This window comes from Uloborus diversus, chromosome 1 (assembly GCF_026930045.1).
Source record: "Uloborus diversus isolate 005 chromosome 1, Udiv.v.3.1, whole genome shotgun sequence".
NCBI classification, from domain to species: Eukaryota; Metazoa; Arthropoda; class Arachnida; order Araneae; family Uloboridae; genus Uloborus; species Uloborus diversus.
This window is the reverse complement of record NC_072731.1, coordinates 60384926-60412701: the sequence shown is the minus strand read 5'-3', so window position 1 is coordinate 60412701 and position 27776 is coordinate 60384926. Positions and strand designations below refer to the sequence as shown.

General features: G+C 32.0%; 1 protein-coding gene across 1 annotated transcript in view; it reads right to left on the bottom strand.

The window, feature by feature from the left end:
• Positions 1-26739, bottom strand: part of LOC129234597 (cardioactive peptide-like) — a 40367-nt gene extending 13628 nt beyond the window's left edge. The window contains exons 1-2 of the mRNA XM_054868620.1: positions 26649-26739; positions 25320-25517 (exon numbers count right to left, since the gene is read on the bottom strand). Coding sequence (XP_054724595.1) covers positions 25320-25517; positions 26649-26732 — 282 coding nt within the window. The 5' untranslated portion in view covers positions 26733-26739. The remainder of the gene's footprint in view (positions 1-25319; positions 25518-26648) is intronic.
• Between the last annotated feature and the right edge of the window lie 1037 nt (positions 26740-27776).

Sequence of the window (27776 nt, the reverse complement as noted above, 5' to 3'; positions counted from 1 at the left end):
GATTGTTTCTTACAATTATTACTGACCCAGGCAACGCCGGGTACATTTGCTAGTACAATATAAAGAAGGTCCTCATTTTACGCGGGGGTTATGTTAAATTAAGTTTAATGTATACTTTTTCCAATGCATATGCACAACGTACATAAGGAAACATAAATTGACTTAGTGTTTATAAAAAATAGTTGGTTACAATAGTCTTTTGGCCGTTATGAATTATTTTTCTCTGTAGTTTCTTCTGGGTAACGTACTCACAGTCCGATATTTGCATGACTTCTTTCAGTAACAAATCAGAAGATTAATTGTCATTGTCAAGGAATGGCTCAAAATTTTCAATGTGGAAGATTTTGTTGTATATCGTCAATGTTGGAATCCTCATTGGCTTGCTTCTCTTTTGTCACTTCTAAAACCTCTTCTTCCAGTGAGTTCTAAATCGTGTGAATTTAATTATTTTACTTTTGGAGAGAACTCTGAGACAAATCGCAAAAACAAATTTCCAGCGGCCAATGCTCGATTATAAGAACACTAAAATTCAGTTCATTCAATTCAGTCTGCAAGCTCAGGAATTTAGATTTTGAAAGAAAGGAAATTTTTTATTTGTTTTCAATGCCGCATACGCATAAAATACAAATTTATCCGTGTAAAATAAAATAAAGGAGTCAAATCTAAAACCGCGTATAATCAAATCCACGTAAAGTACGTCCTTGTAAAATGAGGGTCTACTGTATATACGATTACTTTATTTCCGGAATTTTAAACTTCATTTTTTAATTTTTACATGTTTCTTTCAATGTAAGTTGCCAAGATGCCTCCAACTATAAAATATCAGCTTTCCAAAAATATATTTTTTTACATTAAAAAAACAATTATTTGTACGCGTTACGGGTGTGGTCGTACAGTCACATCCGCAACACGTTCAAATAAATATTTTTTAACTACAGTAGTCTTTTAGCAATTGGATACTTTATATTACGATGCATTATGGTTCCTTATATCTCAATGTACAAAAATTAAAAACAAGGATCAAAATTCCGGAAATAAGATACCAGTTACGTAAAAATATCACACCCCTGCAAATGCATTGAACGAGTGACAAACATACCATGAAATGTCGATTTGTAAAGTAAGGCGGAATTAAGATCTGAAACTTCAACATTTCCATGTCAGGCGATTCAATAATACTTACATAAGGAATATCTTTTGATTTTATTTAGATTTGAGGCAAAATATTCTCATCGCGTTTCTCACTTGATGCCTCTGGCAAGAGTAAAAACTTTTAAACTACCTAGAACATTGCTTTTGGGCAACGAAACAGCTTTTAAGATTTCAGTTAAACACACCATATCTACAAACCAGTCATACAGAACTTCATCAAGTCCTTTCTAAAGGTTTTCCGATCGTTATCTCGGATATGAAAGCCAATTTTGAATTCGCGAGAAGTTACATTGAGAATATATACTTAGTTTGTGTGTTAGAATTCAAAAGCATACTTCAAAAAGTATGAATCAAACAGTTCATTGATTTATCTGTTCGTGTGAAACTAAGAATGTGAAAGGAATACATAAGTTTGAAATTTTTAATCCTAAACTTGCAGTACACTTATAAAATATTTAACAATTACCACAAAAATACTCAGCCATTATTCACGTACTTCATAAAGGCTAAAAGATAACTTGCTAGTTTTTCTTCATGAAATTTCTAACTCAAGTACCTCTGGTGTGAACATTAACCAAGATGTATATCATGAATTATTCAAAAATCTATTAACAAGAATTTGGTTTAAAATGCATACGATTTTTGGGTCGATGTTTTTACTTGTGTGTGTCCGTGTGTGTGTCACGTATGTGTGTGACCAGTTTTTTTGTGGCCGCTCTACAGCAAAAACCACCACATGAAATGGAATGAAATTTGAAATTTGGTAGACATATGTGCCCTTATATGAACTTGAGCCCATTGGTTTTTGGCGCGAATTCTCCCAGGGGGTGGGGAGGACGTTTCTTGAGTTATGCGTGCCTGCTAATTCCCAAGAAGTTACTGGCAGAATCAAACAAAATTTGGTCCATGTGTTGCCCCTAACAAGTACATGTGCCGATTCAATTTTGGTGTCAATAGCTCAAACGGGGATTGAGGTACAGAATGTGTTTTGTCGTCAATTGTGACTGCTGCATCTCAAGAAATGATGAACTGAATCAAACAAAAATGTATCGACAAGTAAAAATTTATCGACAAGTGCCCTTAGAGGGTATAAGAGCTGATTCTATTTTGGCGTGAACAGCTGAAAAGGGGGTGGCGCAATCGAACGTTCTTTTTTTCCAGTGTGAGTGCCATATCTCAAAATGTAATGCTACGTTCTGGATGAAATTTGGAATAAATGTGAATCCATATGTAAATAGGCTTTGATTCAATTTTGGCGCCAATCGTGGGGGGGGGGGGGGACTGATTTTTATTTTTTGAAGAATCACATTGCTTATTGTTCTCATTTGACTGTTTTGAATTCCTATGATTTTACTTCCCCCCCCCCCCCGCCTCCCTCTGCAGCGCCACCGTCGACCGGCTCCTCCCGATGTTGCTCCTCTTGCGAAAACCGTCTTTAGGTTGCATCCACATCCTACTCACTCACACACACACACACACACAACTACACATACACACACAACTACGCACACACACACTCATGCCTGCACACCTGCATACAGACACAAACATGCACGCCTACATGCATACACACACTCGTGATTGCGAAAAACATAATCTAAATTCCAGATTTCAAAATTATTTTATTTATTTTATTTTTTTTTTTTATGAATGAAAATAGCTTTATTAATGCAACAAAGATAAATCGTAACAGGCTGCCGTCTGAGTGTTTCTCGTGATTTTAATTGTATCGAAAATGTTATCTCAATGATTTAAAATTTTTAACTGTTGCCATCTTGTGTTTGTTAACAAATAAATATCTGTAGTTATTTTAAGCAAGGCTTTTTGAATTCTATTCAATTTTCATTCTTTACTTTGCTTTTAAAATAAATCGGGAATTATTCGCAACTCCAACGAACTATAAGGGGCACTGAAGTCCCTGTCTAATGGCGGACTTAAAAACTAAAACAAACTCACATGGTAACGAAGAAAATGCTAAAAGTGTTGTGATTTTTGTTCGTACGTATGATTTTTTCGCTTTATTCTTTTTAAATTAATTTTCAAAGTCTTGTGGATATTCTGACCCACGTAGAAAGAAATGAGAATTCAAGAAGCATTACTAAACGTCAAAGATTAATGCAAACTACGTAGTTCGTAGTTCTAAGCAGCTATTTCCACGATGTTGAATTCGATATTTATCAATTCTTGATAAAACTAAATAATAATTGTGGCCTGACAAGAATAACAATTAATGCTAGAAAATTCAATATGACATTACAAATTGTTATCGAAAGAAGATGATACTTTTTTGCCTTGCTTGGCTAGCGCTCATTGTTTTCCATTTGTAGCTGAGTTATTTCTCTCGAATTCCCGAATCGGTTAATTTAAAAATTTTCTGTTTCGATTTTTCTAACTTCTGAGTTACGATTTAATTGTGTCATGTTATGCAAATCATCAACAAAATTCTCATGGATATATGGTGGTAGTTTTCTTTTCAGTTGATTGACCATTATTTCTTTTCATTTATCGAATTCTGTAATCTTACTACCATTTTATTCCACTCATGATAAAAATAAAAAATGGTTTAACTAAAAACACGAAATCTCGCCAAGGCTACTTTGCTCGCACTATACTAAAACTATAACCCTAAACAAATTTGGCGAAACCTTTCGGCTGAGAATAAAAGGAATAAAGTAAATTCTTTCTCGGTTATTCATTTTGTTCTACGATAATATATTCAAGAAAATATTTTGCATACTGTCCATTCCAACTAAATGCTGCTGTAAAATATGGTAAGTTTAATTAATTTAAGATTAAAAAAAACCCCATATTCTTACAAATTCATACAAAACAATAATTCTTTTTACCTTGTATAACGTTATCCAAGTTTGTTAATCCAGAATTTTCGCTTTCGCCAATTATTAAGGAAATAATGAAAACTAACATTATTTTGAGAAGCTCGAGAATACTACTAAGGGACGAATTAATTTCTGTAGCTGAAAGCAAACTAAGACACATCGATTGCGTTAATAAATACTCAGAACAAACTGCCTGTGTTTACGTCAACAGACACACGTGGAACACAACGTGGCAATGTTTTAGTTTCATTTGCAGTTTTGTAAATCACCGCAAGGTAGCGTATTCGAGCGCTGGAGTTCCGAATTAAATTGGGAAGGTCGTCAAGTTTTGGCGTATGTAATTTTGTTTTTGTTGGGAATATTGCTTTCTCGTCAAGCATGCAGAGGAATCAGAATTATAAGAAAGATATAAAAGAAAGTTTCGTGATGGCCACAACATACTAGTTTTTACCGAGCAAACGTTCAGAGATTGATTTGATGCTTCTTTGAACAGGTACATGGGAAACTGCATATTTGCCGAATGAGTTCTGAATAAGTTTGATATTACTGATGTAGCCAATAAACTGTCATAATTTTAAGTTAAACTTACGGCTTTATTGTCAACTTGAAAATTAAGAATGTGCTCTTAATACTAAGCTTTTTTTGTTCTACTGTGGTGAGTTACAATGTCGTTGACTTATTGTTACAGTCAAGTGCAAAAATAGGGACAGTACCCTAACTCCCTAACTTGGGACATTTTGCGAAATTTAGTTTTGAGGGCTGGTATATCTTTTGGTATTTCACCAGTAAGAAATAAATGGTGTTACAGAATAATTGAATAATTATTTTATAAGGCTATGTGAGTTGAACTTTGATGTATATGTTTTTTGGGCTATTTTTATGATTTTGAAAACTTTTGACACTGTTCCAGGTTAGGATACTAAGGCATAAAAAATGTTTATAAGGAATGTTGAGGAAATAAAGTGCATAATTGTATTAACAAAAACGTACAGACACCAAATTTTATAAATTGAAGGTTATTCTGATGACAATAAATGTATCACACCATAACAGGACAGAACAGTTGTCATTGTTAAAAAAATTTGAATCTATTGATGAGCAAAAGACGTTTTCCCAAATTATTACATATATTAATTCTACTAATGAAAGTGAGTCTTATAGTTTAGATGAGTCTAATTTATTTGTAGTGAATTTCACGCATTATGAATAAATGAACATGATTGTGGTAGTATGTGAAATAAGGAACATGGAGAGCTAAAAATAAGCTACGTTTATATTTATCTGGGTTCATCAATTGCTGTTATGCTTCCAAATATAGAGAGGAAAGCAGAAATATTGCATTCAAAAGAATTAAGAAGGCTGGGGAGACATTCAATGCTTTCAGGGGCAAGTGTACATTCTAAAATCATTGAAAGTTTATAATATTCTATTATTTCTATCTGCTGATATTTTTTTCTTCAACGGGTTGTAAAATAAACTTCTTTAAAATGATAGTTAGTGTCCCAACCAATAATCTATTGCTGAATACATGAAAGAAAGATCAAAATAAGTGTCACAAGTTAGGGAGGGAGTCCCTAACTTGGGACAGTGAACATTTTTTTGTTTTATTTTTAAAGGGACATATCTACACATCTGTACCTTATCCTAAGGTGAAGTACTAAGGCACATCTTAAAAATAGAAGACTTCGTTCGAATGGAAAACACGTTATTAATATTCTACTAAAGGTAAAAGTGCAAAACTGTCCCAAGTATGGGCACTTGACTGTATTTTAAAAATATCGAAAGCAGTTTGCTATCGAGTGTGGCCGAACCGAATCTTGACGTAGGATCACTTGTAGGCATGCCAAACGATTAATTTAGTCTGGTGTCTAGCGTGAGGAATCCACATGTAAAATTCTGCTCTTTCACATGTGCAATTCTTTTACTTTAGCGTTGCTCCAGAGAAAGCATGTTGCCATGAATCATGAATGTAATAGCAGAGTGAATTTTCTCTGCGTCGGAAAAAGAGAATCAAGGAAGAAAAACAATGAACTCATTCTGAAATCTAGCATCAAGAATCAACTTTTAGAGTTTCGTCTTTTGACCTATGCAAAGATTTGCTCTTGTAATCTCTTAGTCATGATTTGCTGTTTGAGTAAGAATTACTTTGCTCCAAAGAGTGCACGTTGCCTTGAATTATGAGTCTGAACACACAGTTTTTTGACGGTGTAAAATGTATTTGAGGATTTGCCAATTACTTATTCTGTCTTCTGTCGTGTCAAGAAGTCCATTTCTAGAATCACGTCATTTTCCATTTGTTAAACGTTTATTACGGTAATTTTAATGCTTATTTGTAGGACCTACGTTGATTTAGGGTTTTTAAATGTCCACCCGGTTTCGAGCAAATATTCAACACGAAAAAATAACTTTTTTTTCCTTCTATTTGTTAGAATAAGCCATATACTTCGTACTCTTAGAATTCAACTAGACAAAATGAGAGTGATTTCTAAGCAAGAGTTCGAATTATCATTCAAATTCGAAGCTTTGATTATGAATATTTAAACCAGATGTCTCTTTCCTCATCATGGATATTGTTTAAAGAAGCAAGTGTGCTCTGATTTGCATACATATCTTTCAAACGTATTTCATTCGCGAAAAAAATTATGGAACGCATTTTTTATGATAATTTATTAAGAAATTTCTTTTTACTATTAATCTTTTGCTTAATGAACAACGCTCTTTTTTTCTTCTCAGTTATGCAACTTTTGTTTTTCGTCCCCATGGATATTGCTTTATGTCTGAAATAAGCGGTTGTGTCATTGAGGGAGCTTTTTTTCTCTTTTCTGGAAGCATTTGCTTTTAGATTAAAAGGATTTTCTAAACCCACTAGTGATTATAAATCTGATATTAAGTTTTTCACGAGCTACTTCAAACTATTGTGTACGTCATAAATGGAAAAACATTATAATATCGAGCGTTTAGCTTACAGTACTTATGAACAGACAAGATTTTAGTGCCGCATTAACGGCCTTTCTAGTTATTTTTACTTCCTTTTACAAAAAAAAGGAAGTATTGTATTCGCGAAAAAAATATTTACTCAAAAAGCGGCCTTAATATCCATTTTGCTCAGCCCTCAATGAATATTGAGCCTTTTTTTTTCAACCTAAACACACGTAGATATATGCCTAAGAACGTATAGACACCCGAAAAATCCATTTTGACGATCCCCCAAGTTAAAACAACGAGTTTTCTCGTGACGTCCGTATATACGTATCTATGTGCGTGTGTATCTCGCATAACTGAAAAACGGCTATGTGCTAGAAAGTTGAAATTTGGTACGTAGACTGCTAGTGAGTTCTTGTTGTGCACCTCTCCTTTTGGTTGCATTCGGATGTTCCAAAGGAAGGTCTTTTACACCTTTTTGGAGTAAAATCATTGTTAATTTCAATGCAAACTCAAATGGTGTTATAATTTCGCAAACACTTGGCAATATATCAAAGACAATATATTGGCGACAAATTCGGTGTTTTTTTTTTAAATCTGGTTTCAATTTGCCATATGTAGAGAGTTAACCATTGAATCACATTAAAAATGCCAATGTTGGGAAAATTTATGTATATAAAACGTTTTATTTGCTTCAGTTCGCAACAAACTTGGGGTGAAAGTATTTAAAGTGTTTCTTTGCTTACTCCGAGGCACTATTATCATTAAATTGGAGTAAAAAAAGAAGTCCTGTGACGCACACATCAGTCAGCTCGTTTCAGACAGTGATGTCAGGTTAACTGACATTTTAAAACGAGCAATTTCTTCAACATTGGTGGAACATAAACAAAAAGCGATCCACTATAATATTAAAATCTGTTCGCGTCTGTCTGTCTGAAGATCTATCTTCTCGAGAACCGCTGCGAATCGAGAGTCAAATGAGATACCGATCAATTCGAAATTTTCCAAAGAAAACAATAGGACCAATCTCGTAATTGTGCGACTTTAATTAGCGGAGATATTAATTAAAACGTTAATTAACATAACGTTATTCAGGAATTTTTATTTCTTTCCTGTTGCCATTTTGCATATGCGTGAGCAAGTAAAATTCTAATAATTCTTTTAAAAGAGATTTTTTGGCTGCTGTCCAAATCTTAAAACAACGTTTCCATCTAGAATTTTTATTTTAAATTAGTTTAAAATTGGTTGCACTATTCGGATATAGCCTTTATTTTATCGTCTGTCTTTTTTTTTAATTTTTACATTCAACGTTCTTAACTTTTTTCAGCATAGGAAAGTTGTTTCTTTAGCTATCTTTATTGATTGTAGTGTAAGTTTATCATTCGCCGGCTTCATATTTTGGTACATTTAGGAGATGTGACTAATTATGTTTATTTTGTTGGACCTTTTCCCGTCACATGGGTGAGTTTTCGAATTGTAATAACTCTCTTTTTCCTTCCTGTTTCTATTTTTGAAATACAGTTTGTATCGTTAAAAGAACATGTTAAATTAAGATTGTTTGGATTTCTTTAAGTGAAACAGAGTTGAACAAAAATATTGTTTTTAAGGATTTTAACTAAAGCTTAATTCGAATCTGATGACTTGGTATTAAATTAATGCTGATTGGTATTTATTAAGTCTTGGTGCTTTAGTTTCAAGTAAGCAACCAAAAAGTATGTGTCATTTTATGTAAAAAGCTGATCTTAATTGTACATACAAATGTTTCAGGTATAGTCTATCAGATTTCATTCAGTTTAAAGTGAGCACAAATTATAATTGATAATGCATATATTTTCATCTTTTATGCTAACTGAAAATACTCATAACTTGCATTATTGATAACTATGATTAACTTTAAAGAGATTTTTGCCAAAAATATGCTCTACTGGTGTTTTACAAACCTTGCATTACGCGTATTTATTTACTCCTTAGCGCTTTAGAAACTGATGTCAGAGTAATACAAAAACATCAATTGGACATCTCTTTCAGTTTTTAAGTAGCCCGTGCAACGCCGGGCACGCAGCTAGTCAGATAATAATACTTGCAATTGCTGACCTACCATTTTTGTGCTAGGTCATTAAAAGCAAGATTTTGATTTATATGCTAAATCGTATATCATCATGCTAGTTGCATGAAACAGCTGCTTTGAAAATCCTATAAACTGGTCAATTTAGACCGTGCAGATCATTTTAACGAAAGGTGCTCGAATTCCCAATTTTGTCTTCCCAACGTTGCTGTGGTTTTTTCTGTCTTGAATCATAATTAGAAAAACAGATATGTTGCTCTCATAAAGAGACATGATTAAAATTTTAATAAAATTTCATGTTACTTTCAATTGCAATTATCGATGCTTAACAATAAAAATAAGGTATGTATATGCAACATAGAACTTCATTTTATAAATATGTAGATCTTTAAATTTTCCGTAAAAGAACACGCAAGAAAATATAAAAATCCATAAATACATCTTGAAAAGTTGTATAAACACAAAAGTATTGAAACTATAATTTTTCCCTTGTTCTTTTCAATATATTTGCGCATGTACTTTCTTGTGAGTCGAAACAAACATTTTTTTTTCTATTTTCGAGGATTGATCGTGTGTAAAATATGCCATTGATATAGCAAATTACACATAAATCATTGGAAATTTTTCGGACAATTACTTGATTTGCGTTGAAGTTTCATCCAAATGCTGGTTTTTGATACTTTCAGCAAAATTTGTAAGCAAAGGGGGTTTTTTTCCCGTGATGGGTGGCTTGGAAAAGGTATTAATATGAGCCACTTAATTCCTATAAAAATTTGAGGTATGTGGTATAATTCCTTCTTTGTCTCAAATGCGTAGAAGTTTTGTAATATTTTCAATATAGCAAAGTTGTAATAGAAGTAGAAACACTAAAATGCGAAAATTAAACTCGAAAAATGTTTTTATTGCCTAAAACTGATGAAACACTGTTGGGAGGCCGGGCAGGATTTTTTTGTACAACTCTCCTTTGGTGAGTTCTGAGCTGTTTTACCTTGGTTTTGAACGCAAGGAAACTGTTCTAATAGCATTTTTAAAATTCTAAAATTTGCAAGCAATAAGTAGTTAATTTATAACACGCCAAGAATCCAAAAATGCATCCTATTCGAAAAACTATAATTATTTCAAATAAATACGGTGATAAGAGTAATTTAACTTTTTGACAAAATTTATTAAAAACGTTAAAAAAACATAGAATGGCTAAAACTCTGCGAATTCGTGGAAAAAAAAGGAATTATTCTGTATAAATCAATTTTTTTATGGGAATTTAGTACCACCAGTGGCACCTTTTCTGCAGTACCCATCATTAAAAATGGAAAAATACATTTTATTACCAGTTTTGTTGAAGCATCTAAAACAGTTTCTTCGAAAATTCAACGCAATTGAGGAAAAACAAGAAATTGCCCAATAAGTTTAAAATTTTAATGTGAACTTTGCTCCATAAATGGCATTTCTTCCGCACTACCTATCATTGAAATTAGAAAGAAAGTTTTTCGATCCACCCAATTGTATCCATTGTATAATCGGTAGTGCATAGAATTACCATCGGTAGTGCTCCATCGAAGTTAACAAGTACAACAAATGTATAAATGGAAAAGATAAAACAAATTGCTTTCTGCTTTTGGAAACGGATAAGAGTTATGCACATTTGTTCAGCCTTTATTCTAAAATTGTCAATCACCTGAAAATTCCAAATCTTCCGTCCCTTTGAAGCAAAGATAAATGAGAAAGTTTTGACCTTTCATAAATTTTGTTATAGTTTCTGCAACGGCTTGGCTTATGAAATAAAAAGATAAATGATACATTTTCAATTTTTCGCAGTTGTTTTCCAAATTAAAAATGAATTCTGCTTCATTTTTTTTATTTACTGTTCAAAGACTTCTTCGTTAAAACTGAAAATTGAAGCAAAATCGTTTGTTAATTTTTTATACATTTTAGAAAGACGCTCCTGCGTGTTTCAGTGATGAAATTGATTAGAATATTCGCAATAATCTGTTAAACCTTTTTATACATACGTTTATGTTTTACCATATGTAAAATGTAAAAAAACAAAGTAGTTCCGCAGCATCTCGCACTAAGAATATCTTCACAGGTCCAGGAAAACATCTTAGAATCATATAGCTCATTCGCTGTGTAAGATTGTTCCAAAAGTTTTCCATCAAAGCTAAGTGAATCGAAGATCTTAAATTCAGAGATTTAACAAGATATTCAATATTAAAACTATCATGTAAAATATTCATATTTACATTACTCCCAAAACTTCCTGTAGTACACCAGACAGCCCGGTTATTCCATCCAGAGACAGCAGTTTCGTTCTTATTAGAACTTCTCAGTCAGGAATAATAAATAACCGAGCTGGAGGCAGATGTCATCTCATTGAAGCTGAGAGTGCCAACAATGAAACGACATCTATCTCCAGCTAGGTTATTCACTATTCCTGATTGAGGAGTTCTAGTAAGAAATAAATGACAATAGTAAATGAGCAGTTTACTTTCAAAACGGATTATATCCACTTTTAGAAAAAAAAAAAAAAAGTTTTTTTTTTTTTTTTTTTTTTTTTTTAATTATCATTTTTAGAATCTCTAATATAAGCCCTACCGACTCACTTTCTTTTCGAAGTGGTTTATATCTACTGGTAAAAAATGCGTAAACATTGGTTTTACCACCTAAAGGTGTATATCCATCCCCTTATTACTTTCTTCTATATCTAATATATAGAAGAAAGTATTGGATTCGTGCAAATTTTCGAATTTCGAATTTTGACGGATTCGAACGTTTTGAGGTGTGCTGAGTCCATTTCGACCATTTTTGGAAAATGTCTGTCTGTCTGTGTGTGTGTGTATGTGTGTCTATGTGTCACGTCTGTGTGTGACCAGTTTTTTGTGGCCACTCTACAACAAAAACTACCGCATGAAATCGAACGAAATTTAGTACACATATGTGCCCCCTATGTGAACTTGTGCCCATTAGTTTTTGGCGCGAATTCCTCCAAGGGGGGTGGAGCAATGGGACGTTTTTCGAGTTACGCGTGCTTGCTATTCCTCAGGAAGTAACTGGCGGAATCAAACAAAATTTGGTCCATATGTTGGTATTAACAGGAACAGGTGCTGATTCAATTTTGGTCTCAATAACTCAAACGGGGGTTGAGCTATAGAACGTTTTTTGTCGTCAATTGTGACTGCTGTATCTCAAGAAATAATGAACGGAATGAAAGAAAAATTTATCGGCAAGTAGCCCTTAGTGGGTATAAGAACTGATTTTATTTTTGTGTAACAGCTAAAAAGGGGGTAGCGCAATCACCAGAAAGATAAATCGTAATAGATTGTCGTCTGCGTATTTCTCGTGATTTTAATTGTATGGAAATGATAGGAAATATTATCTCAATGATTTAAAATTTTTAACAGTTGCCATCTTATGTTTGTTAACAAATAAAATATTTGTAATTAATTCAAGCAAGGCTTTTAAAATAACTTTCAATTTTCGCTCTTTGCTTTGCTTTTGCAATAATTCAGACATTGAGATAGTCGTCAAGTTTTTGCATGTGTAATTTTGTTTTTGTTGGGAATATTGCTTCCTCGTCAAGCATGGGGAGGGATCAGAAAAAAAAAGAAAGAAAAATATAGAAGAAAGTTTCGTGATGGCCACAACATACTAGTTTTTACTAAGTCTTATACAGCAAAGTGGAACTTATCCCTTATTTGCCGTTACCCACTCATTCACTATCATATCAAGGGGGCACATGTCCAACTTTGAATTTGCTACTTCTAATTCAAAAATTGTTCGCAAATAAAATAGCGGAGCAAAGCACTGGCTGAGCATTTTCAATCAATTGCGATACCCATCCGTATTAAGACATCGCAGTACCTTGCGCCTTTTGCAAGTCCGATATCAGTTTAGGCAAGCGCGACCTCAAATTATGATCATTCAAATAATGTTAAATAATTAATAGGCTATTAAGTTGTGATTAATTACTGATTAACTTGTGATTAATTGTGATAAAAACTGTGATCTATTAATATTAATACCTACAACGTTTTATTTGAATCGGCTTGGGTGGTTTAATTGTTCATACTTAATTGGTTCGAAGATCCTTTTTAGCCTACTTTCCCAGTAAAAGTCAGAGAAAGAAGAAAAAAGCATGAAAAAACGCTTAATGCCTTTTAAAAATATCCCGAAAAACAAAAAAAAAGTCAAAAATAAATAAAATAGTTAGATAAATATTGAAAAATTAAAAATTGGAAAGTAGGGTATTGAGATGGGGAAAAATGTCTGTATGTCGGGCTGTCTGTCGGTCCTCCCCCCCCCCCTAATAACTTTTAAATGAATAGTCCGATTCGAACAAATTTTTTTTTTGTTAGAAAGATCTCGGCGAGGACATCTCATTCCTATAGTTCATTTTTTGATTTGAGCGATTTTTTGTTCAATTTTGAACAGTTCAAAAAAACTTTACATTATCGTCTACGGGGAAATTCAAAGCAAAAATAAATCTTGAACTTAGAGGCGAAGTGGCTCCAAACAAACTTTGTAGGGAAAAGCTTTTGATGAAAAACATGTATCGTTTAGTTATTTACGATACATGTTTTTCATCATTCGTTTGAACAAATTTTCGTTCAATTTTGAACAGTTCAAATCTCTTAACATTAGCGCTTACGGGGAAACTGAAAGTCAATATAGATTCCGAACTTAAAGGCGGATTTACTTCAAACAAACTTTGTTGGAAATAGCTCTTGACGACCTACTCCCGACTCCGATAATTTTGGTGCTCATGACTTCGACTCCGACTCCTGTGCCCGAAAATTACTCGGACTCTCGGACTTTTCGACTTTGAATCTGACTTCGTAGCTTTGGCAAAAAATTATGCACGGAGGAAAAATGGCTGACTCCGACTCTTAGAAATTCGACTCAGACTCCATCTCCTGTATCAAATAATTAGACCTACTCCGTCTCTGCAAATATTGGCAGACTTGCGGACTTTTTCGGGAAGTCCGCAAGTCTGCCAATATTTGCAGAGAGATCCAACTCCGAGTCTTTGAATTTAAAACTTTCGGCTCTCGAATCTAACTCTTTTGTCCCAAAATCAGATGGGCTCCGACTCTGACTCCACGGCCATGGTTTTTACAGTGAAATAATTGTTTTAATTTTTTTTTCAAGCTAAAGTTTTAATTTATGTATTCATTTTTTGGCAGAGAAATCCTTTATGTTTCTACATAAAGATATGCGCAGACGATTTTTTTTTAAATTATTTCTTTAAGTTGACATTTTATTGTTTTTATTTATTTTTGAAAAGTACATTAATTCATTCTTAAATTTTTTTTTTGGCAACAGGAGAAAAACGAACTTTTTTTTTTTTTTGATGTAATTATTTTAATGAGCTTTTCATTTGAATTCTTTTTTTTTTTCCTTTTTGAAAGCGATTGAAAGTTGTTTTTTTTTTTCTTGATGGAAAAAATGTATTTAGCTGCTTTGTTTAAAAGGTGCTGCTATTTTATTTGTACTTTTTTAAATTTTTTACGTATCTAATTCTTTAGATGAGCGAGGCATGCTTTGTTTCTCGAGATAAGCTTAAAATATTAAAAAATATGTTTGAAATAATTTATGATTTTAGCAATCTACGATGATTTCAATCTAATAACGTTAATTGCTGAAGAATTTTTTTTTCTTGCAAAAGGGATTTTATTTATAGTCACTTGATATCCTACCAAAACATTGTGAGAAATTCGAAATTCTAACAGTTAGTGTTTGTGCGTAAAACGTTTTTTTCGTTTTGCCAAATATATATATATATATATATATATATATATATATATATATATATATATATATATATATATATATATATATATATATATATATTAGGGTGGTCCTTATTTTTGAAGTTGTTGATAGTTTACGCGACGCCCCCTCAATTTGTTCCATTGTACAAATAAATGAGCCTTGCAAAATTTTAAGTCAATCCATGAATGTTAACACGTGCCCCTAGGGCCCTCTTTTTTGAGTTTCGAAGAAAAAATTGCAGATTTTCTCATTTTTATGTAAAAATATTTTTACGTTTCATATTTACAGTAATTTTGAACCTCAATATATGCTGCTACTTCCAGACTGACCATTATCTCACTTTCATTCTATAAAATTTTACATGTTACAGAGGGTACATGTACACCAATGGCCTTGGAGCAGATATAATGCTCTTCTGAGCTCGTTCCAAACTAAGCGGCAGGGGAACATTTCTTTCCACCAAGATGGACACAAGGGATTCTAAAGTTCATTGATGAATGGCTTAGGCCGTGAATGAATGATCTTTGACAACAACAAATTGCCTCCTCCAGGCTTTGGAGGTGTTGATTTACAAAATTTCCTATGTATGTAATAGGTGTGGCAAATCGGGTCGCTAGGATTCAATGCTATAAATACAAGAAATTACAATTATATTTTTAATTTTCTGTTCTTTAGTTATAAAAATACTTAAATGTTTATGCAATTTTTAATTTTTAAAATATAAATTTCGAAAAATCCTCGATTACTCTAACATAAAAATATACTATATTTTTCATATCTAAAATATAAATTTTTAAAAATTTCAGATCGGAATAAGGTAAAAATCTGTACTTTAAATTTATTTTCTTCCATTTCAGTACATAGTCCTTATATATAGTATCTATCCTAACCTATTGAAATTTTTTTCTACATCTGGTCTACCACAACTGAAAAAAGCTTGACAATTATTGATATCTTCTCGCCTTTCATCACTGATCAGACAAATGCCATATTAGGGATAAAGATGCTGTTCATTTGTTAACAGTCTATATAGATGCAGTAAATTTAAATCCAAATGACCTTGTGATCAATCGTACATCCCTTAAGAGAGCAAGAGAAAATCTTCGAGACGAAAAATCAAATTTCATGTATTTAAATTCAGATTTTATAGTTATTTACTGGGATACAAAGGTACATCTAGATGTAACTGCAATAAGAATGCCGATAGGCTTACCGTGGTAGCTTCAGGTCCAAATGTTTAATATCTTCTCGGAATTCCTGAGATATTTCTTCAGTTGTATATGATATCTTAGATGATTGCTTTTTATTTCTAACTGTTCAAGTTGTAGTGTTTGATACAATGGCTTGCAATACCGACCGCATATGGCCGACCGCATATGACCGATGCATGGTGCATGCATTTTTTTAGAGCAAAAACTGAATGGTGACATATTACATTTGGATTGCCATCATCGTGCACTTGAAATCGTACTGTAGAGTGTGGCTCGAAAGAAGTCCTTGCCTTTCTTAGTTCTAGACCCGATGCTCCATTATTAAGCATTTTGTGGAGAGATCTTCACCATTCAGAACTTATAACATTTCAACCAAGTACACAGACCACTTAAATTCTAAAAGACGAAGTTGATGATATATTGTTGTTCGTAAGAAGTGGATATTGAGAAAGAACTTTCCTTTTAAGAGAATTCTCTTAACTTGTAATAGTATTTCCTGGTGAAGACCCTCCCTGAGGGATATGCTTTCGGCAACCTGGAGCTTATCCCTGAGCCAGATGGGTGGCAAAAGGAATTCATTGCTTGAAAATTCATATATTTAGGAAACAATTTAAATTGACCTTACATGAAGAGAAAGCCTTTAAATGCTGTTTTACAGTTAAATGCTGTATGAAGATATAGTTTTTCGCAGCAACCCAATCGAGGTTCCTTTAAATAATATAATTTTCCAAAAACACTAGCAGCGTATAAAATAACAAACATGCAGTAGAAGCAGCGATTGGAAAATTCATAAATCACTTGTGGTATTTAGAGGATAAACTAGTAGCTTTGTCCGTATTGGATGAATTAATTGATTTTGAAGATAGTAAAAGACTATTTCAAAAATTCTTGCTGATAAGGAAGACGTGTCTGATGATTGTACAAAAAATTTCATATCACGGTAGATGATTTGAAATAGTTTCTTAGTAAAGATTTTCCTCTTTATAGAATCCATTACAAATCAATAAAACTGCTTGATAAGTTACAAATATCAAAAGATGTTTTCCTACTTGATCCTGATTTATGGCAAAATGAAGGAAGCTATTTAAAGGGAAGAGAGATTGTTAAAATGCTGAAAGTTGTGAATGATACAACTGAAAGAGGAGCACAATTAATCGAAGAATTTCACAAACAATTTACCAAATATGAGTCACAAAAGCAATTTATTTTACACAATGTTTAAGACTATCGAAAACAAACTACACACGAGAGAGATACATTGAGAAAAGAGTACGATTAAGGAAAGTTTTTAAAGCATTATTTCATTCTTATTCAACGTAAAATCTTTAGATGATATAAAGTAATTAAAAATGTTTAAAGATCAATTTTAGCGCTACCTCACTGTAAAAATATTTTGCAAACCTAGGAGCAATGATGTACTGGGTCTGAAGTAAAAACTCGAAGATTTATGGGAAAATTATCAAAAGTGTTTACGTTCAACGGCCTAGGGGCGCGTGTTATTATTGACCGATCGAGTTCAAATTTTGTACACGTTACTTTTTATTATAGTGTCACAAAACTAGGGGGCGTCACTTGCCGAATTCCGAGAAAAATTTTTCCCCATATAAATAAGGACCACCCTAATATATATATATATATATATATATATATATATATATATATATATATATATATATATATATATATATATATATATATATATATATATATATATATATATAACTGGATATAGTAACTGGATACAATCCGTCTTGAAAGTAAACTCCTCAAATGTAGGCAGTAATAAATGATTTGGTTTCGAGCAATTTCTTTTTGACTGGCTACAGTTGAGAAAAGCTAACTTGGCACCACATTTGGGAAGCTACAGAAAACCTGATCCACATAATTATGTTACATACGTCGCGTCACGTCGTCACGTTATTCGTAAAACTAGGCATTTTCGCATCTCTCGATTCGTTTCTAGATTTATATACGATTTCAAAAATGAGCCCTGGTAATTCCTGCAGAGATCTTCCAAGGTAAGGGAGAGATTAACATTTTTTTATGTTTATAGTTGAATTTTATTTGATTTATAGTGTTTTTAAGTAAAACCATTTTTTTCACGGTGTGGTACTAAAATACTAATAAATATTTTCTGGAAAAAACGTCAAATCTTGACACATTAACCAAATATTTATTATTTCCCTTAAGATGTTGAGATGCCTCAAAATTATCCTGTTCATAATGTTGATAAGATTATTTCTGCAATTTATAAGCTATTGGAGGGACTTTTAACACTAAATAAGAAATAAAACTTATGATGTGGATACTACACGTTTTTCTTGTACGCTTTTAAAATGATGTTCGTTATAATAGATCAAAAGAAATGGATAGTTCTATCAATGCAGGCTTTTGCCATACCGGAAATATATCGTTCACAGTTTATTACAGTTTTTTTTTTTTTTTAAGTTCTGTTATTTTCGATAAGAATTGCAACAATATTGTTAGCTGCGGTACAACGTCATCTTGCTTAAAATTCTTGATAAAATAAAATATTTTCGAATCTTTATCTGCATTTCGATTTTTTTTTTTTTTTGTGCAAAAACTCGTTCTAGACTATATATTTAATTAGCACTCAAAGTAAGTTTTACAGTACTTGATACTTCCTAACTCCAAATTAACATCAATGTATGCCACCATAATGCACCAAATTTGTATTCGAAACTTTTCTTGCATGCACTCAATGATTTATCTTATTTTGTATGAATTATCCTTTTTGATTAGTAATTTAGAAGTAATGCGATAAATGCTTGAATAAAATCAAATAAAAAAAGATTTTCTCCGAAGAAAAAAGCAAAGAAATCGTAATTCTTCTGAAAAGTTTTAAATTATGCCTTAGTACCAGATTCATGATTCTTTAAAAATTAAAAAAAAAATATTTCCTTTGATGAAATGTTAATTTGCGTGTTGATGAAAATGATCTTAAACTTCAAGTACACCTTTTTAAAATATGTAATGCAATGATAATATTTAAACAGCTTTAAAAATTCAAAACTTTTTGCCAAAGGGACCTGCTTTTTCATTTTCAAGGAAGACGCTACCGAAATTAGATCCAACACCTTTTTAGGTAAGACAAATGTTTACCCAAAGGATAATACGAACAATCTCATTAACTGGTATTTATTCCTTTAAGAACTTTTTTTGAGATTGAATAACTTCTTTTCATTAGTGAAAAAAAACAGTGCCTATTACAAGTTCGAAGTAAATAAAAAAATAATACTTTAAGTAAGTGGAGTTATGTATTAGCTGATAACTTTACTCTTTAAAGTACATGACATACTTTTTTAATTTTCTATTCGGGATTGCAAGGGATTTCGGGATTGTAAGGAGTCAATCCCACAGGCTCCCTCTTGATTGGTATTATTCTACAAGAAGTTTTAATTTTAAGACAAATAAAATTATTTTGCTCTTTTTTAAAGAACGAACAGTTTTTGTTATCTATTTTCCAGTAAAAGTTTTTTTTTATTAAATGAAAAAAACACATGAAAGGTGGCTTAATGCATCGTAAAAATATCGCTAACGAGAAAATGGTACAATTTTTTTTTATTATAAAAACTATGTTTTTTTTTAATGTATTTTTCGAGGACTTTAAATCCAATAGGCCTGGGGGGGGGATCTAATTTTTCGAAATTTTTTGAGATATACGCGATTGAAATGTAGCGCATAATGGTAAATTTCAATGACGTAAGCATGACGGTGTATCGGAAAGGATGCAGAATATTTTCATGCATCATTTAAACATTTGAACTGAATTGCGACTATTTCATGCACGGGCATATAATTTAATATAGGAATTGAAATCTAATACGGTCGGTCTGTTCGTCACTCTTAATAACTTTTGAGAGAGTTGTACGTTTCGAACTTTTTTTTTTTTTTTGTTCGAAAATATGAGACAAATCTAGATCCTTAACTTAAAGATGGATTTGTTTGAAACAAACTTCGCTGGAAAAAGCTGTTGATTAAGAACATGTTCATAAACTAACGTTCAAAACGAACTGCTTAATTTAGCATTAAAGCCTATGTATAAATTAAGGGCGAACTAAAAGTTGGATTGGCTGGAAACAAACGTCAAAAAGTTTTTTTTGGTAAAACTTTTTGACGAAGATTTTTTTTCCCTACATTAACGCCTAACGAACTATATTATTTTGCATTTTCGGCAATGGAAAATGAAGAGAAGTTTAGAGGGCTTTATTATTTGCCCGAAAGAAAGAGCAACAGACCATTGTATTTTTCATAAATAGTTTATTTGGATGTACTTTTTTATTGTTTAATTTTATGTATTTACTTCTTAATTTTGCTTATGTATATATTTTTTAAATTTTATTTATATTTTATTAATTGATTTCTTTATTTGTTAATTGTAATTCTCTATTTTAAAAATGGTATTTTTATTTTTTTAATTTTTTTTTATTTCATTCCTAAAGTTTCAATTTTTATTTTATTACTATTTTTTTAATTTGGGCAACGAAAAGCAAAGAAAACAAAAACACAAGTTGATGAATTTTTTTAACGTAAAGAGAGCAGCAAGTGGTTTCGTTTCTGTGAAAAAGTTTGTATTTTAAAGCACTTTTAACTTTTTCGTTCCTTTCCTCATTATTTTACAAACGACTAAAAAAAATTTAATAGAAAACCTTAAAAAAAAATATTTTTTTTTTGTATTGCTGCTGTTACTTTATCTGCATTTTTATTATTTTTGTACTTATTCGGAATTTAAATTACGTTGGGAGAAATATTTTATTGCGTTCATGGTCTTCTTTTCCTGTCGTAAACCTATACTCTTAATGTATAATTAGACAATAGTTTAATTTAACGCGTTTTCAATTAAAAAAGTCATTAACAAGTTAAAATTTACGCAAACATAAACCCTAACAATTTGGGAAACGGAATTGATACACATATTTTTCTTTTATTGCATCTCAGATTCAAACTTTAAAATACTATTTAATTGCTAAAAATGCATGTTTAACTTAATTTACGACATCAACTATTTGAGAAAATATTGATCTCTTGCTAGAAAATCGATACTGATGTGCAGGAAAGTAGGCTCGTTTGGTTCTAGACGGAACTTCTTGTTACTTGAATTAATTTTTCCATCAATTGAGTTGTAGAGCAAAAGTTGTTGTACATAACAAAATCACTCTCCAAAAAGCAACTGTCGTTTGTTAACCGAAACTATATCCTTTAAAAGTGTTTAAAGATCATCGCTGAATCGCAAAGGGCTTTTTGAGCAAAAAATCTACTTATTTTTTATTTTTCTCAAATCTAAATTTCATAAAGAGGACAGAACGTCACCATAACTTTCTTCTGTGTTGAATTTTTCAAATATTTTTTTTCCATTTTCTAATGCACTATCTTTTATCTTTTAAAAAATGAAAATAAATTCATCAGTGGAACGTTTAAGCAACAAAATGTTGCCACATCTTTACTAATAATAAAGCTGAAAGTCCGTCTGGATATCTGGATGTTTGTCTGTTTGGATCTCTGTGGCACGCACAGCGCCTAGACCGTTCGGCCAATTTTCCTGAAATTTGTCACAAAGTTAGTTTGAAGCATGGGGGTGTGCACCTAGAAGCGATTTTTTGAAAATTCGATTTTGATCTTTTTCTATTCCAATTTTAAGAAAATTTTACCGAACAAATTATCACAACGTGGAAGAGTAAAATTACGAAATTATCATAACGTGAAACCGTAACATTGGCGAGCAAATGAACATAGCAAATTGGTGAGAAAATCGTCATCCATTATTTATAAATGGCGAACCACAGGCGAACCAAATGACCTTTTAATTTTCAACTACGGGCAAAGCCGTGCGGGTACCACTAGTGATCTATAAAACTAAGTATTTTTGATAAGTTTATTCAATATTATAGTTTTAAAAAAAACAAAGTTTAAAATCATTTACCATAAGTTGTGCCAATGTAACAAAAAACTGCACAAAACCATGTATTTGTTAACACTTTTGCTGTTACATTGCTTGCATTCTTTATAAATTGCTAGACCAACTTCCAAAGGAAAAAGAAATGTTTCTTCACTCTAAACATCGTTTTCCTATTGTCGCCAATCAAATCCCGCTGAGTTTGCTGTTTTCATTTCTTTTCGTCAACAGTCTCGAGAAAATGGCAACTTTGTTTTTTGATAGCAAATAGTCAAAGAGAATCTCAGCGAATCTTAACTTGTGCAGAGAAGTGGAAATGTAATTTCAGTGATCGTATTTTAGTGAATACTGTAAGATTAAAGGGAAAAAAGGTGCGGTTTTAAACGAAAGGAACTGTAAAAAAAAAAAAAAAAAAACTATGACTGCCAGTGAAAGGAGTACTACCTAGAAAAATTCGTGACAACAATAAAATATTTTATATTGGTGGTACGTGAAAAATAATTTTTTTATACTTTTATTTTGGGCTAAAAAACTTCATTTTGGAAAATTTTCTTTCAAGAAAGGCAAGACTAATCTCGGTAATTTTATGTTCATATGAAAGCAGATAAAATGAATGTTTTCTACATAAAAAGTTTTTCCTGAAGTCTATTTGCAGTTTCTGTTACAACGTGGTGAGTTTTAATAAAGCTCAACTCCCATGCATCAGAAAATAATACTTTCCGTTTCCTATCAAAAGTACTAAGTTTCTAATTAAACACATTTAATAAATAATACAGGGTCTGGTATATACAGTTCTCGTATTCAGAGAGGTCAAAAAAAAAAAGAAAGAAATAGTAAATTTGATGACAAGTGAGGTAGTTATCGCAACTTCTTTTGCAGTAATTTCTATCAGTTCACATTTTTATAAAGAAATTACTACAATAACTAACGTATATATTCGACTTAAATATTTTTTTTCTTCAACCTCCACTTTTATTTTTCTCTTCATATACTTATATTTAATTTTTATTATTTTTATTTTTGGAGACATGCTAATCATCTTTACTTGTTCAATTTTAGTGTTCCCTTATTTGATAGGCTTCTTTTCCAGTATTTTTGGTTCTTTTTTAGCTGCAATCATGTCTGCCTTTCCAACTTTCCTAGAATGCATTTTGCTGTAAGTCGATACCATTTTTATTTTAACATGTTTTTATTTTCAGAATAACAGTAATCATAACTACCCCACTTGACCCTACAGTTGCTGCGTTAGCTACATGAAGTTGCATTTTACTGATAACCAGGGGTTATCTTTTCTCCAATGGTACAATTGGCAAAATAGGTTATATGCTATATATTACAGATCTGCAATAGCCATCGAAACTTTCATTGAAAATATTTTGCTTGATCATATTAGATTTCTTTGTATGCATTAGATGTCTTTTAACTCTAGTCTGTGGAAATAGCATTTCATAATGGATAAATGCATTTGTTATTTGATCAACGCGATCAATATTTCATGATTTATATACACCTCTGATGTTCTCATGCATATTACTGCTTTATTCTTACAAAGCTTCAATGAAAGGAAACCATATGACTTGTCGGTAAAAAGAGTGATGATAGTACATTGCATTAATATTACATTTTGTCGAAATAAATTGTTTGACTTAACAGGAACAAAAATGAGTCCATTAAATGCAGTCTGTCATTACAAAATAAAGCATTTATATTTTGATTGCCTTATTGTGTGACTACAACCATTATGTGTTTAAATGTACCACATGCTGTTTCCACAAAAATCTAACAAGAGGGGAGAGCGCTAAATGCTATAATGAATCCATTTGCTTTAGAAAGGGGCTGCAATCGGTAACGATCCCTATTTCCCAGCAGTAAATAATATTTATCATCGATTGAATCAATTGCTGCTTTTCTTAGTGGAATGTCTCTCAGTGGGACTCTTTACTGAATCATATTACTGCACTTATGTGGATTAGATAGGTTTTTTTCCCTAAAACAAACAGTGAAAAATGCAGTTAACAGCTGTACTAAATGAGTCTCTCGTTTTCATATTTCATATGGTGACAATAACTGCTGCTTATTTTCATTTTCCCGTATTTTCAAAGAAATAAAGTGAATAACTCAGAAAGAAAATCTCGATCAAAAATAAATATATAAATAAGTAAATAAACTTAATACCCTTCAATTAATGAGACAGTGAGAAGGAAAGGGATGTAAGTGGCAAAATTAAAAATTTGGAGATAACCAGTACAAATGGTAGGTGAACCTTCCCTCTGTCTTGGAGCAGAAGATAGTACCAGTAGTCCTGGTAAGTGTTGTTATGCAAAGTGGTTTAGAAAAAAACTTTTCAATGAAGGTCTACCTAGGCCCTTATCTTTAAACGCGTCATACTCAAAAACTTGAAAATGTCCACTTACATCCCTTTGCTTCTCACTGCCTCATATGGGGTAGTGAGAAGAAAAATAGATTTAAAAATTAACATTTGGTGAAAACCAGTACAAATATTAGGGGAGCCTATGCTCTATTTTGGGATAAGAAATGGGACTGATAGCCTTGGTAGATACTGCTATACAGCATGAGTTTTAAAAAACTTGCAATGAAAGCCACCACAAATCTGAACTCTAAACACGTTTTACTCAAAACTTTAAATAAAACCACTTATACCCCCTTTACTTCTCATTGCCTCATATTATTTTTAAATTGTGGAAAAACATGTCAAAAGCCATAATACCACGAAATTATATAAAATACTGTAACCTTTATTTAACTTTGTTGACTTAAAGTTAATCAAGCCTTTTATTATGTTTCTCATACAATGAAATGCGTTTATTTAGTCAATTAAAATAACTTTTATTGGTTTTAACAGATTTTAAAGACCAAATTAAATTATTTGAAGATTTTTTTAACGTTTTAGTGAAGCTTCGTTAAAATGTAGCAGTAATGATAGGCATCGACAAATAGGCAGCTATGATGTAGTCTAGTGAAAATACATCTATTCTAAAATGATGTTTCTAATCGCCAATAGAAAGAAAAAGTTAATTCCAAACCCAAAATAATGAGCTATCTTACAAAAGGTTTCCAATAAGGATAAGTTCTTCTATCAAGGCCTGTCACTTTGAATTTTCCAGGGTGGCAAAATAAATATACTCCAATCTAATCATATTGAAAAATAAAAGAAGCTCCACACAAGTACATTGATTTCTCAATGCCCTTCCCCCCCAGCCAATGTACTCCTGGTCAATGTACGCCAACGTTCTAATCGCGCCCATAATCGAGCATTAAGCCTCTACAAAACCAGCCTGAAATAAGCATACGTTTATGTAATCTGTTAGTAACTACTCTATCAAATTGTTTCCCTCCATAAGTTCTTCAATACTGAATAAAAAGCAAAGCGATACTGTAAAGATAAAATTTAACATTTGTTGAAAAGAAAGTTTTTGCGCAACACCAACCTCATCGAGAATTCCTCGTAGAGCTTCAACTTCAGCCATTTTCTGCTGCAACATCGCATACAACTTGTTTTGAGCTCCTTGTCTTGAAGTGAACATGTCGCTGCTTTCTCCAGATCTAGCACCAGACCTTTTTCTCCCACATCCTGTAAAGGCATTGCAAAATGGACGTTTCTGAAGAAGTGGAAGGTCCATCCTGTCCTGAAAAATGTTCAGAAACAATGACTGATTTCTTCGACGGTCATTGATTGTTCCGTGTAGTTAAAATAATAGTAGTATAGAAAAAATTTTTATGCACAAAAACAATGAAAAGGATGACCACCTTTTGTATTCAACATGAAATATATTCATATCGGATGAAATAAAATAGTGAATGAAAAATGTGTAAAATACATTGCAGTCAACAGTACATAGACAAAACGTTTGCATAACTCAACTTGATTCGATATTTCAAATTCAAGAATTTTGTCAGTAATCATATTTTTTATAAGATTGAAATTACTTCGTTATCGATCATTGTAAATTCTGGCAGACATTATGTACTATTTTCGTTTGAGGCTTAAACAGCGACCATGGACAGGAAAATTATCATTAAGATTATTACTCTTTAAAATGTTTTTCTTTAAATAAAACTAATTATATCGAGCTTTTTAAGAATCATTTCTCGTTAAGCGTGATTGCTGTTTCTCAAGGGTTCATGCAAGCAAAAACGAACTGATATAAAGTTTTATGAATGCCACAATGAAATATTTTATTATACTGATTCTGCTTTGCAATTTGTACGTAGAAGAACGATCCTATATGCCTTTTCTTCGAGGTTCACATCTGATGAGAGTTGGGAACGTGAAATAAAAGATAGCTGAAATCTGTGAAGATATTTATTATATTAGATAGTTTGATCAATAAATCTGATATTTGACTTTTCATCAGTAAAGTTTTCAACTTTTTTAAGTTCCTGGAAGAAAGTTACTTTTTTTAAAATGAAAAAAACTGATTCTCTTATAGTTTGTTTTCATTCTGATGCTAATAAAACTCAAAGAAAAAAAAAGAAAAACGAGTGAAATTTCATTTTTGTAACTGCATTCACACATTTTGTCATATGTTTTGCGCCTTTCTCACTCATTACTTTCGTGTGACAAACAAATAATTTCATGACGAACTTTTTTTGCTATTTCAATTTATACGAAATATTTACGACGCTGTTTGGTTCAAGTCTTGGTAGTCATATTTTCCCCCCTAATTCATTATATAATTTGTTATTCATTATATAATTTGTTATTTTTGTCTAGATTTTGAAAGTAATGTTCCTTAAATCTCAGAATAATTTCTCACCTGATCCAAAGAGTCGCTTGTGACTGTGAAAATAATGGCCAGAAGAGTTAAAATGACAAAAGTGAGACACGTAGAATGAACCATTTTGTTCAGTTTTCTGCAAAAGAAAAGCAAGTGTTAGTGTTTGATATGTGTATCTATAAGACAACTAACGAATACTGAAGTATATTTCAGCTCATGAAAAAGATTCATTAATTTTTAATATAATTTTGTTTCATGTGAACTTACGACAAACTGATCCCGTACTTAGCCTCGCAATATTTTTTTTTGTTAGGCCGAAGTGTAGAATAAGGGTACATTATTTATATTATGGATTTATCGCTTAGAAAGCTATAGATTTTCAAACTGGCAATCCTCTACAACTGTATGGTAAACTTATCATTTACCGCTACTTATGATTTAAGTTGCATAGAAGCTACTTATTTATCGAGAAACGCATTAGTTTTAAATTACTTTTAAGTAAAACTGTCTGTTAAAGTCTGTTTTCGCAAAAACAGAAAGTGAAGTACCCAAGTGCTAATGTATCCCTTTTTTACACTTTTACCTCTGATTGAATTAAAATATTCTTCTCATTGAGAAAATTCAGTTTCAATGTAATGGCATTTCCAGTTAAAATGATTTTCAGATAATGTTGGGATTTTCCTACAAAGACATACAGTAATAAGTGATTCCTGAAAATCATTTTACTTAGTCTCTCTTAATCAGTAAGTTACCGTCCTTAAGCAAGGGTTAAGGCAGAATTACGTACAATTTACCTACAGCCCGGTTATCACATCCAGCGACTGCAGTTTCCTCCTTGTTATGAACCAAGCTGGAATAGTGAATAACCGAGCTGGAGGCAGGTGTCGTCTCATTGAAGATGAGAAAATCAACAAACTGACAGATGAAGCAAATTTACCTCACCAACAAGAGTTAGCTGACGTGATGCGGTTCAACTCATTGATTTAAGACAAAGCTTGGGTACAAAGCTGTAAGTTATTAATCCAGAACTAAGGCAATATACTTACAACCCGGTTATCTAATCCAGAGACTGCAGTTTCGTTCTTGTTATGGACTCAATAGTCAGAAATAGTGAGTAACTGGGTAGGGGGTAGATGTCTTCTCATTGAACCCGAGAAAGCCAAACAT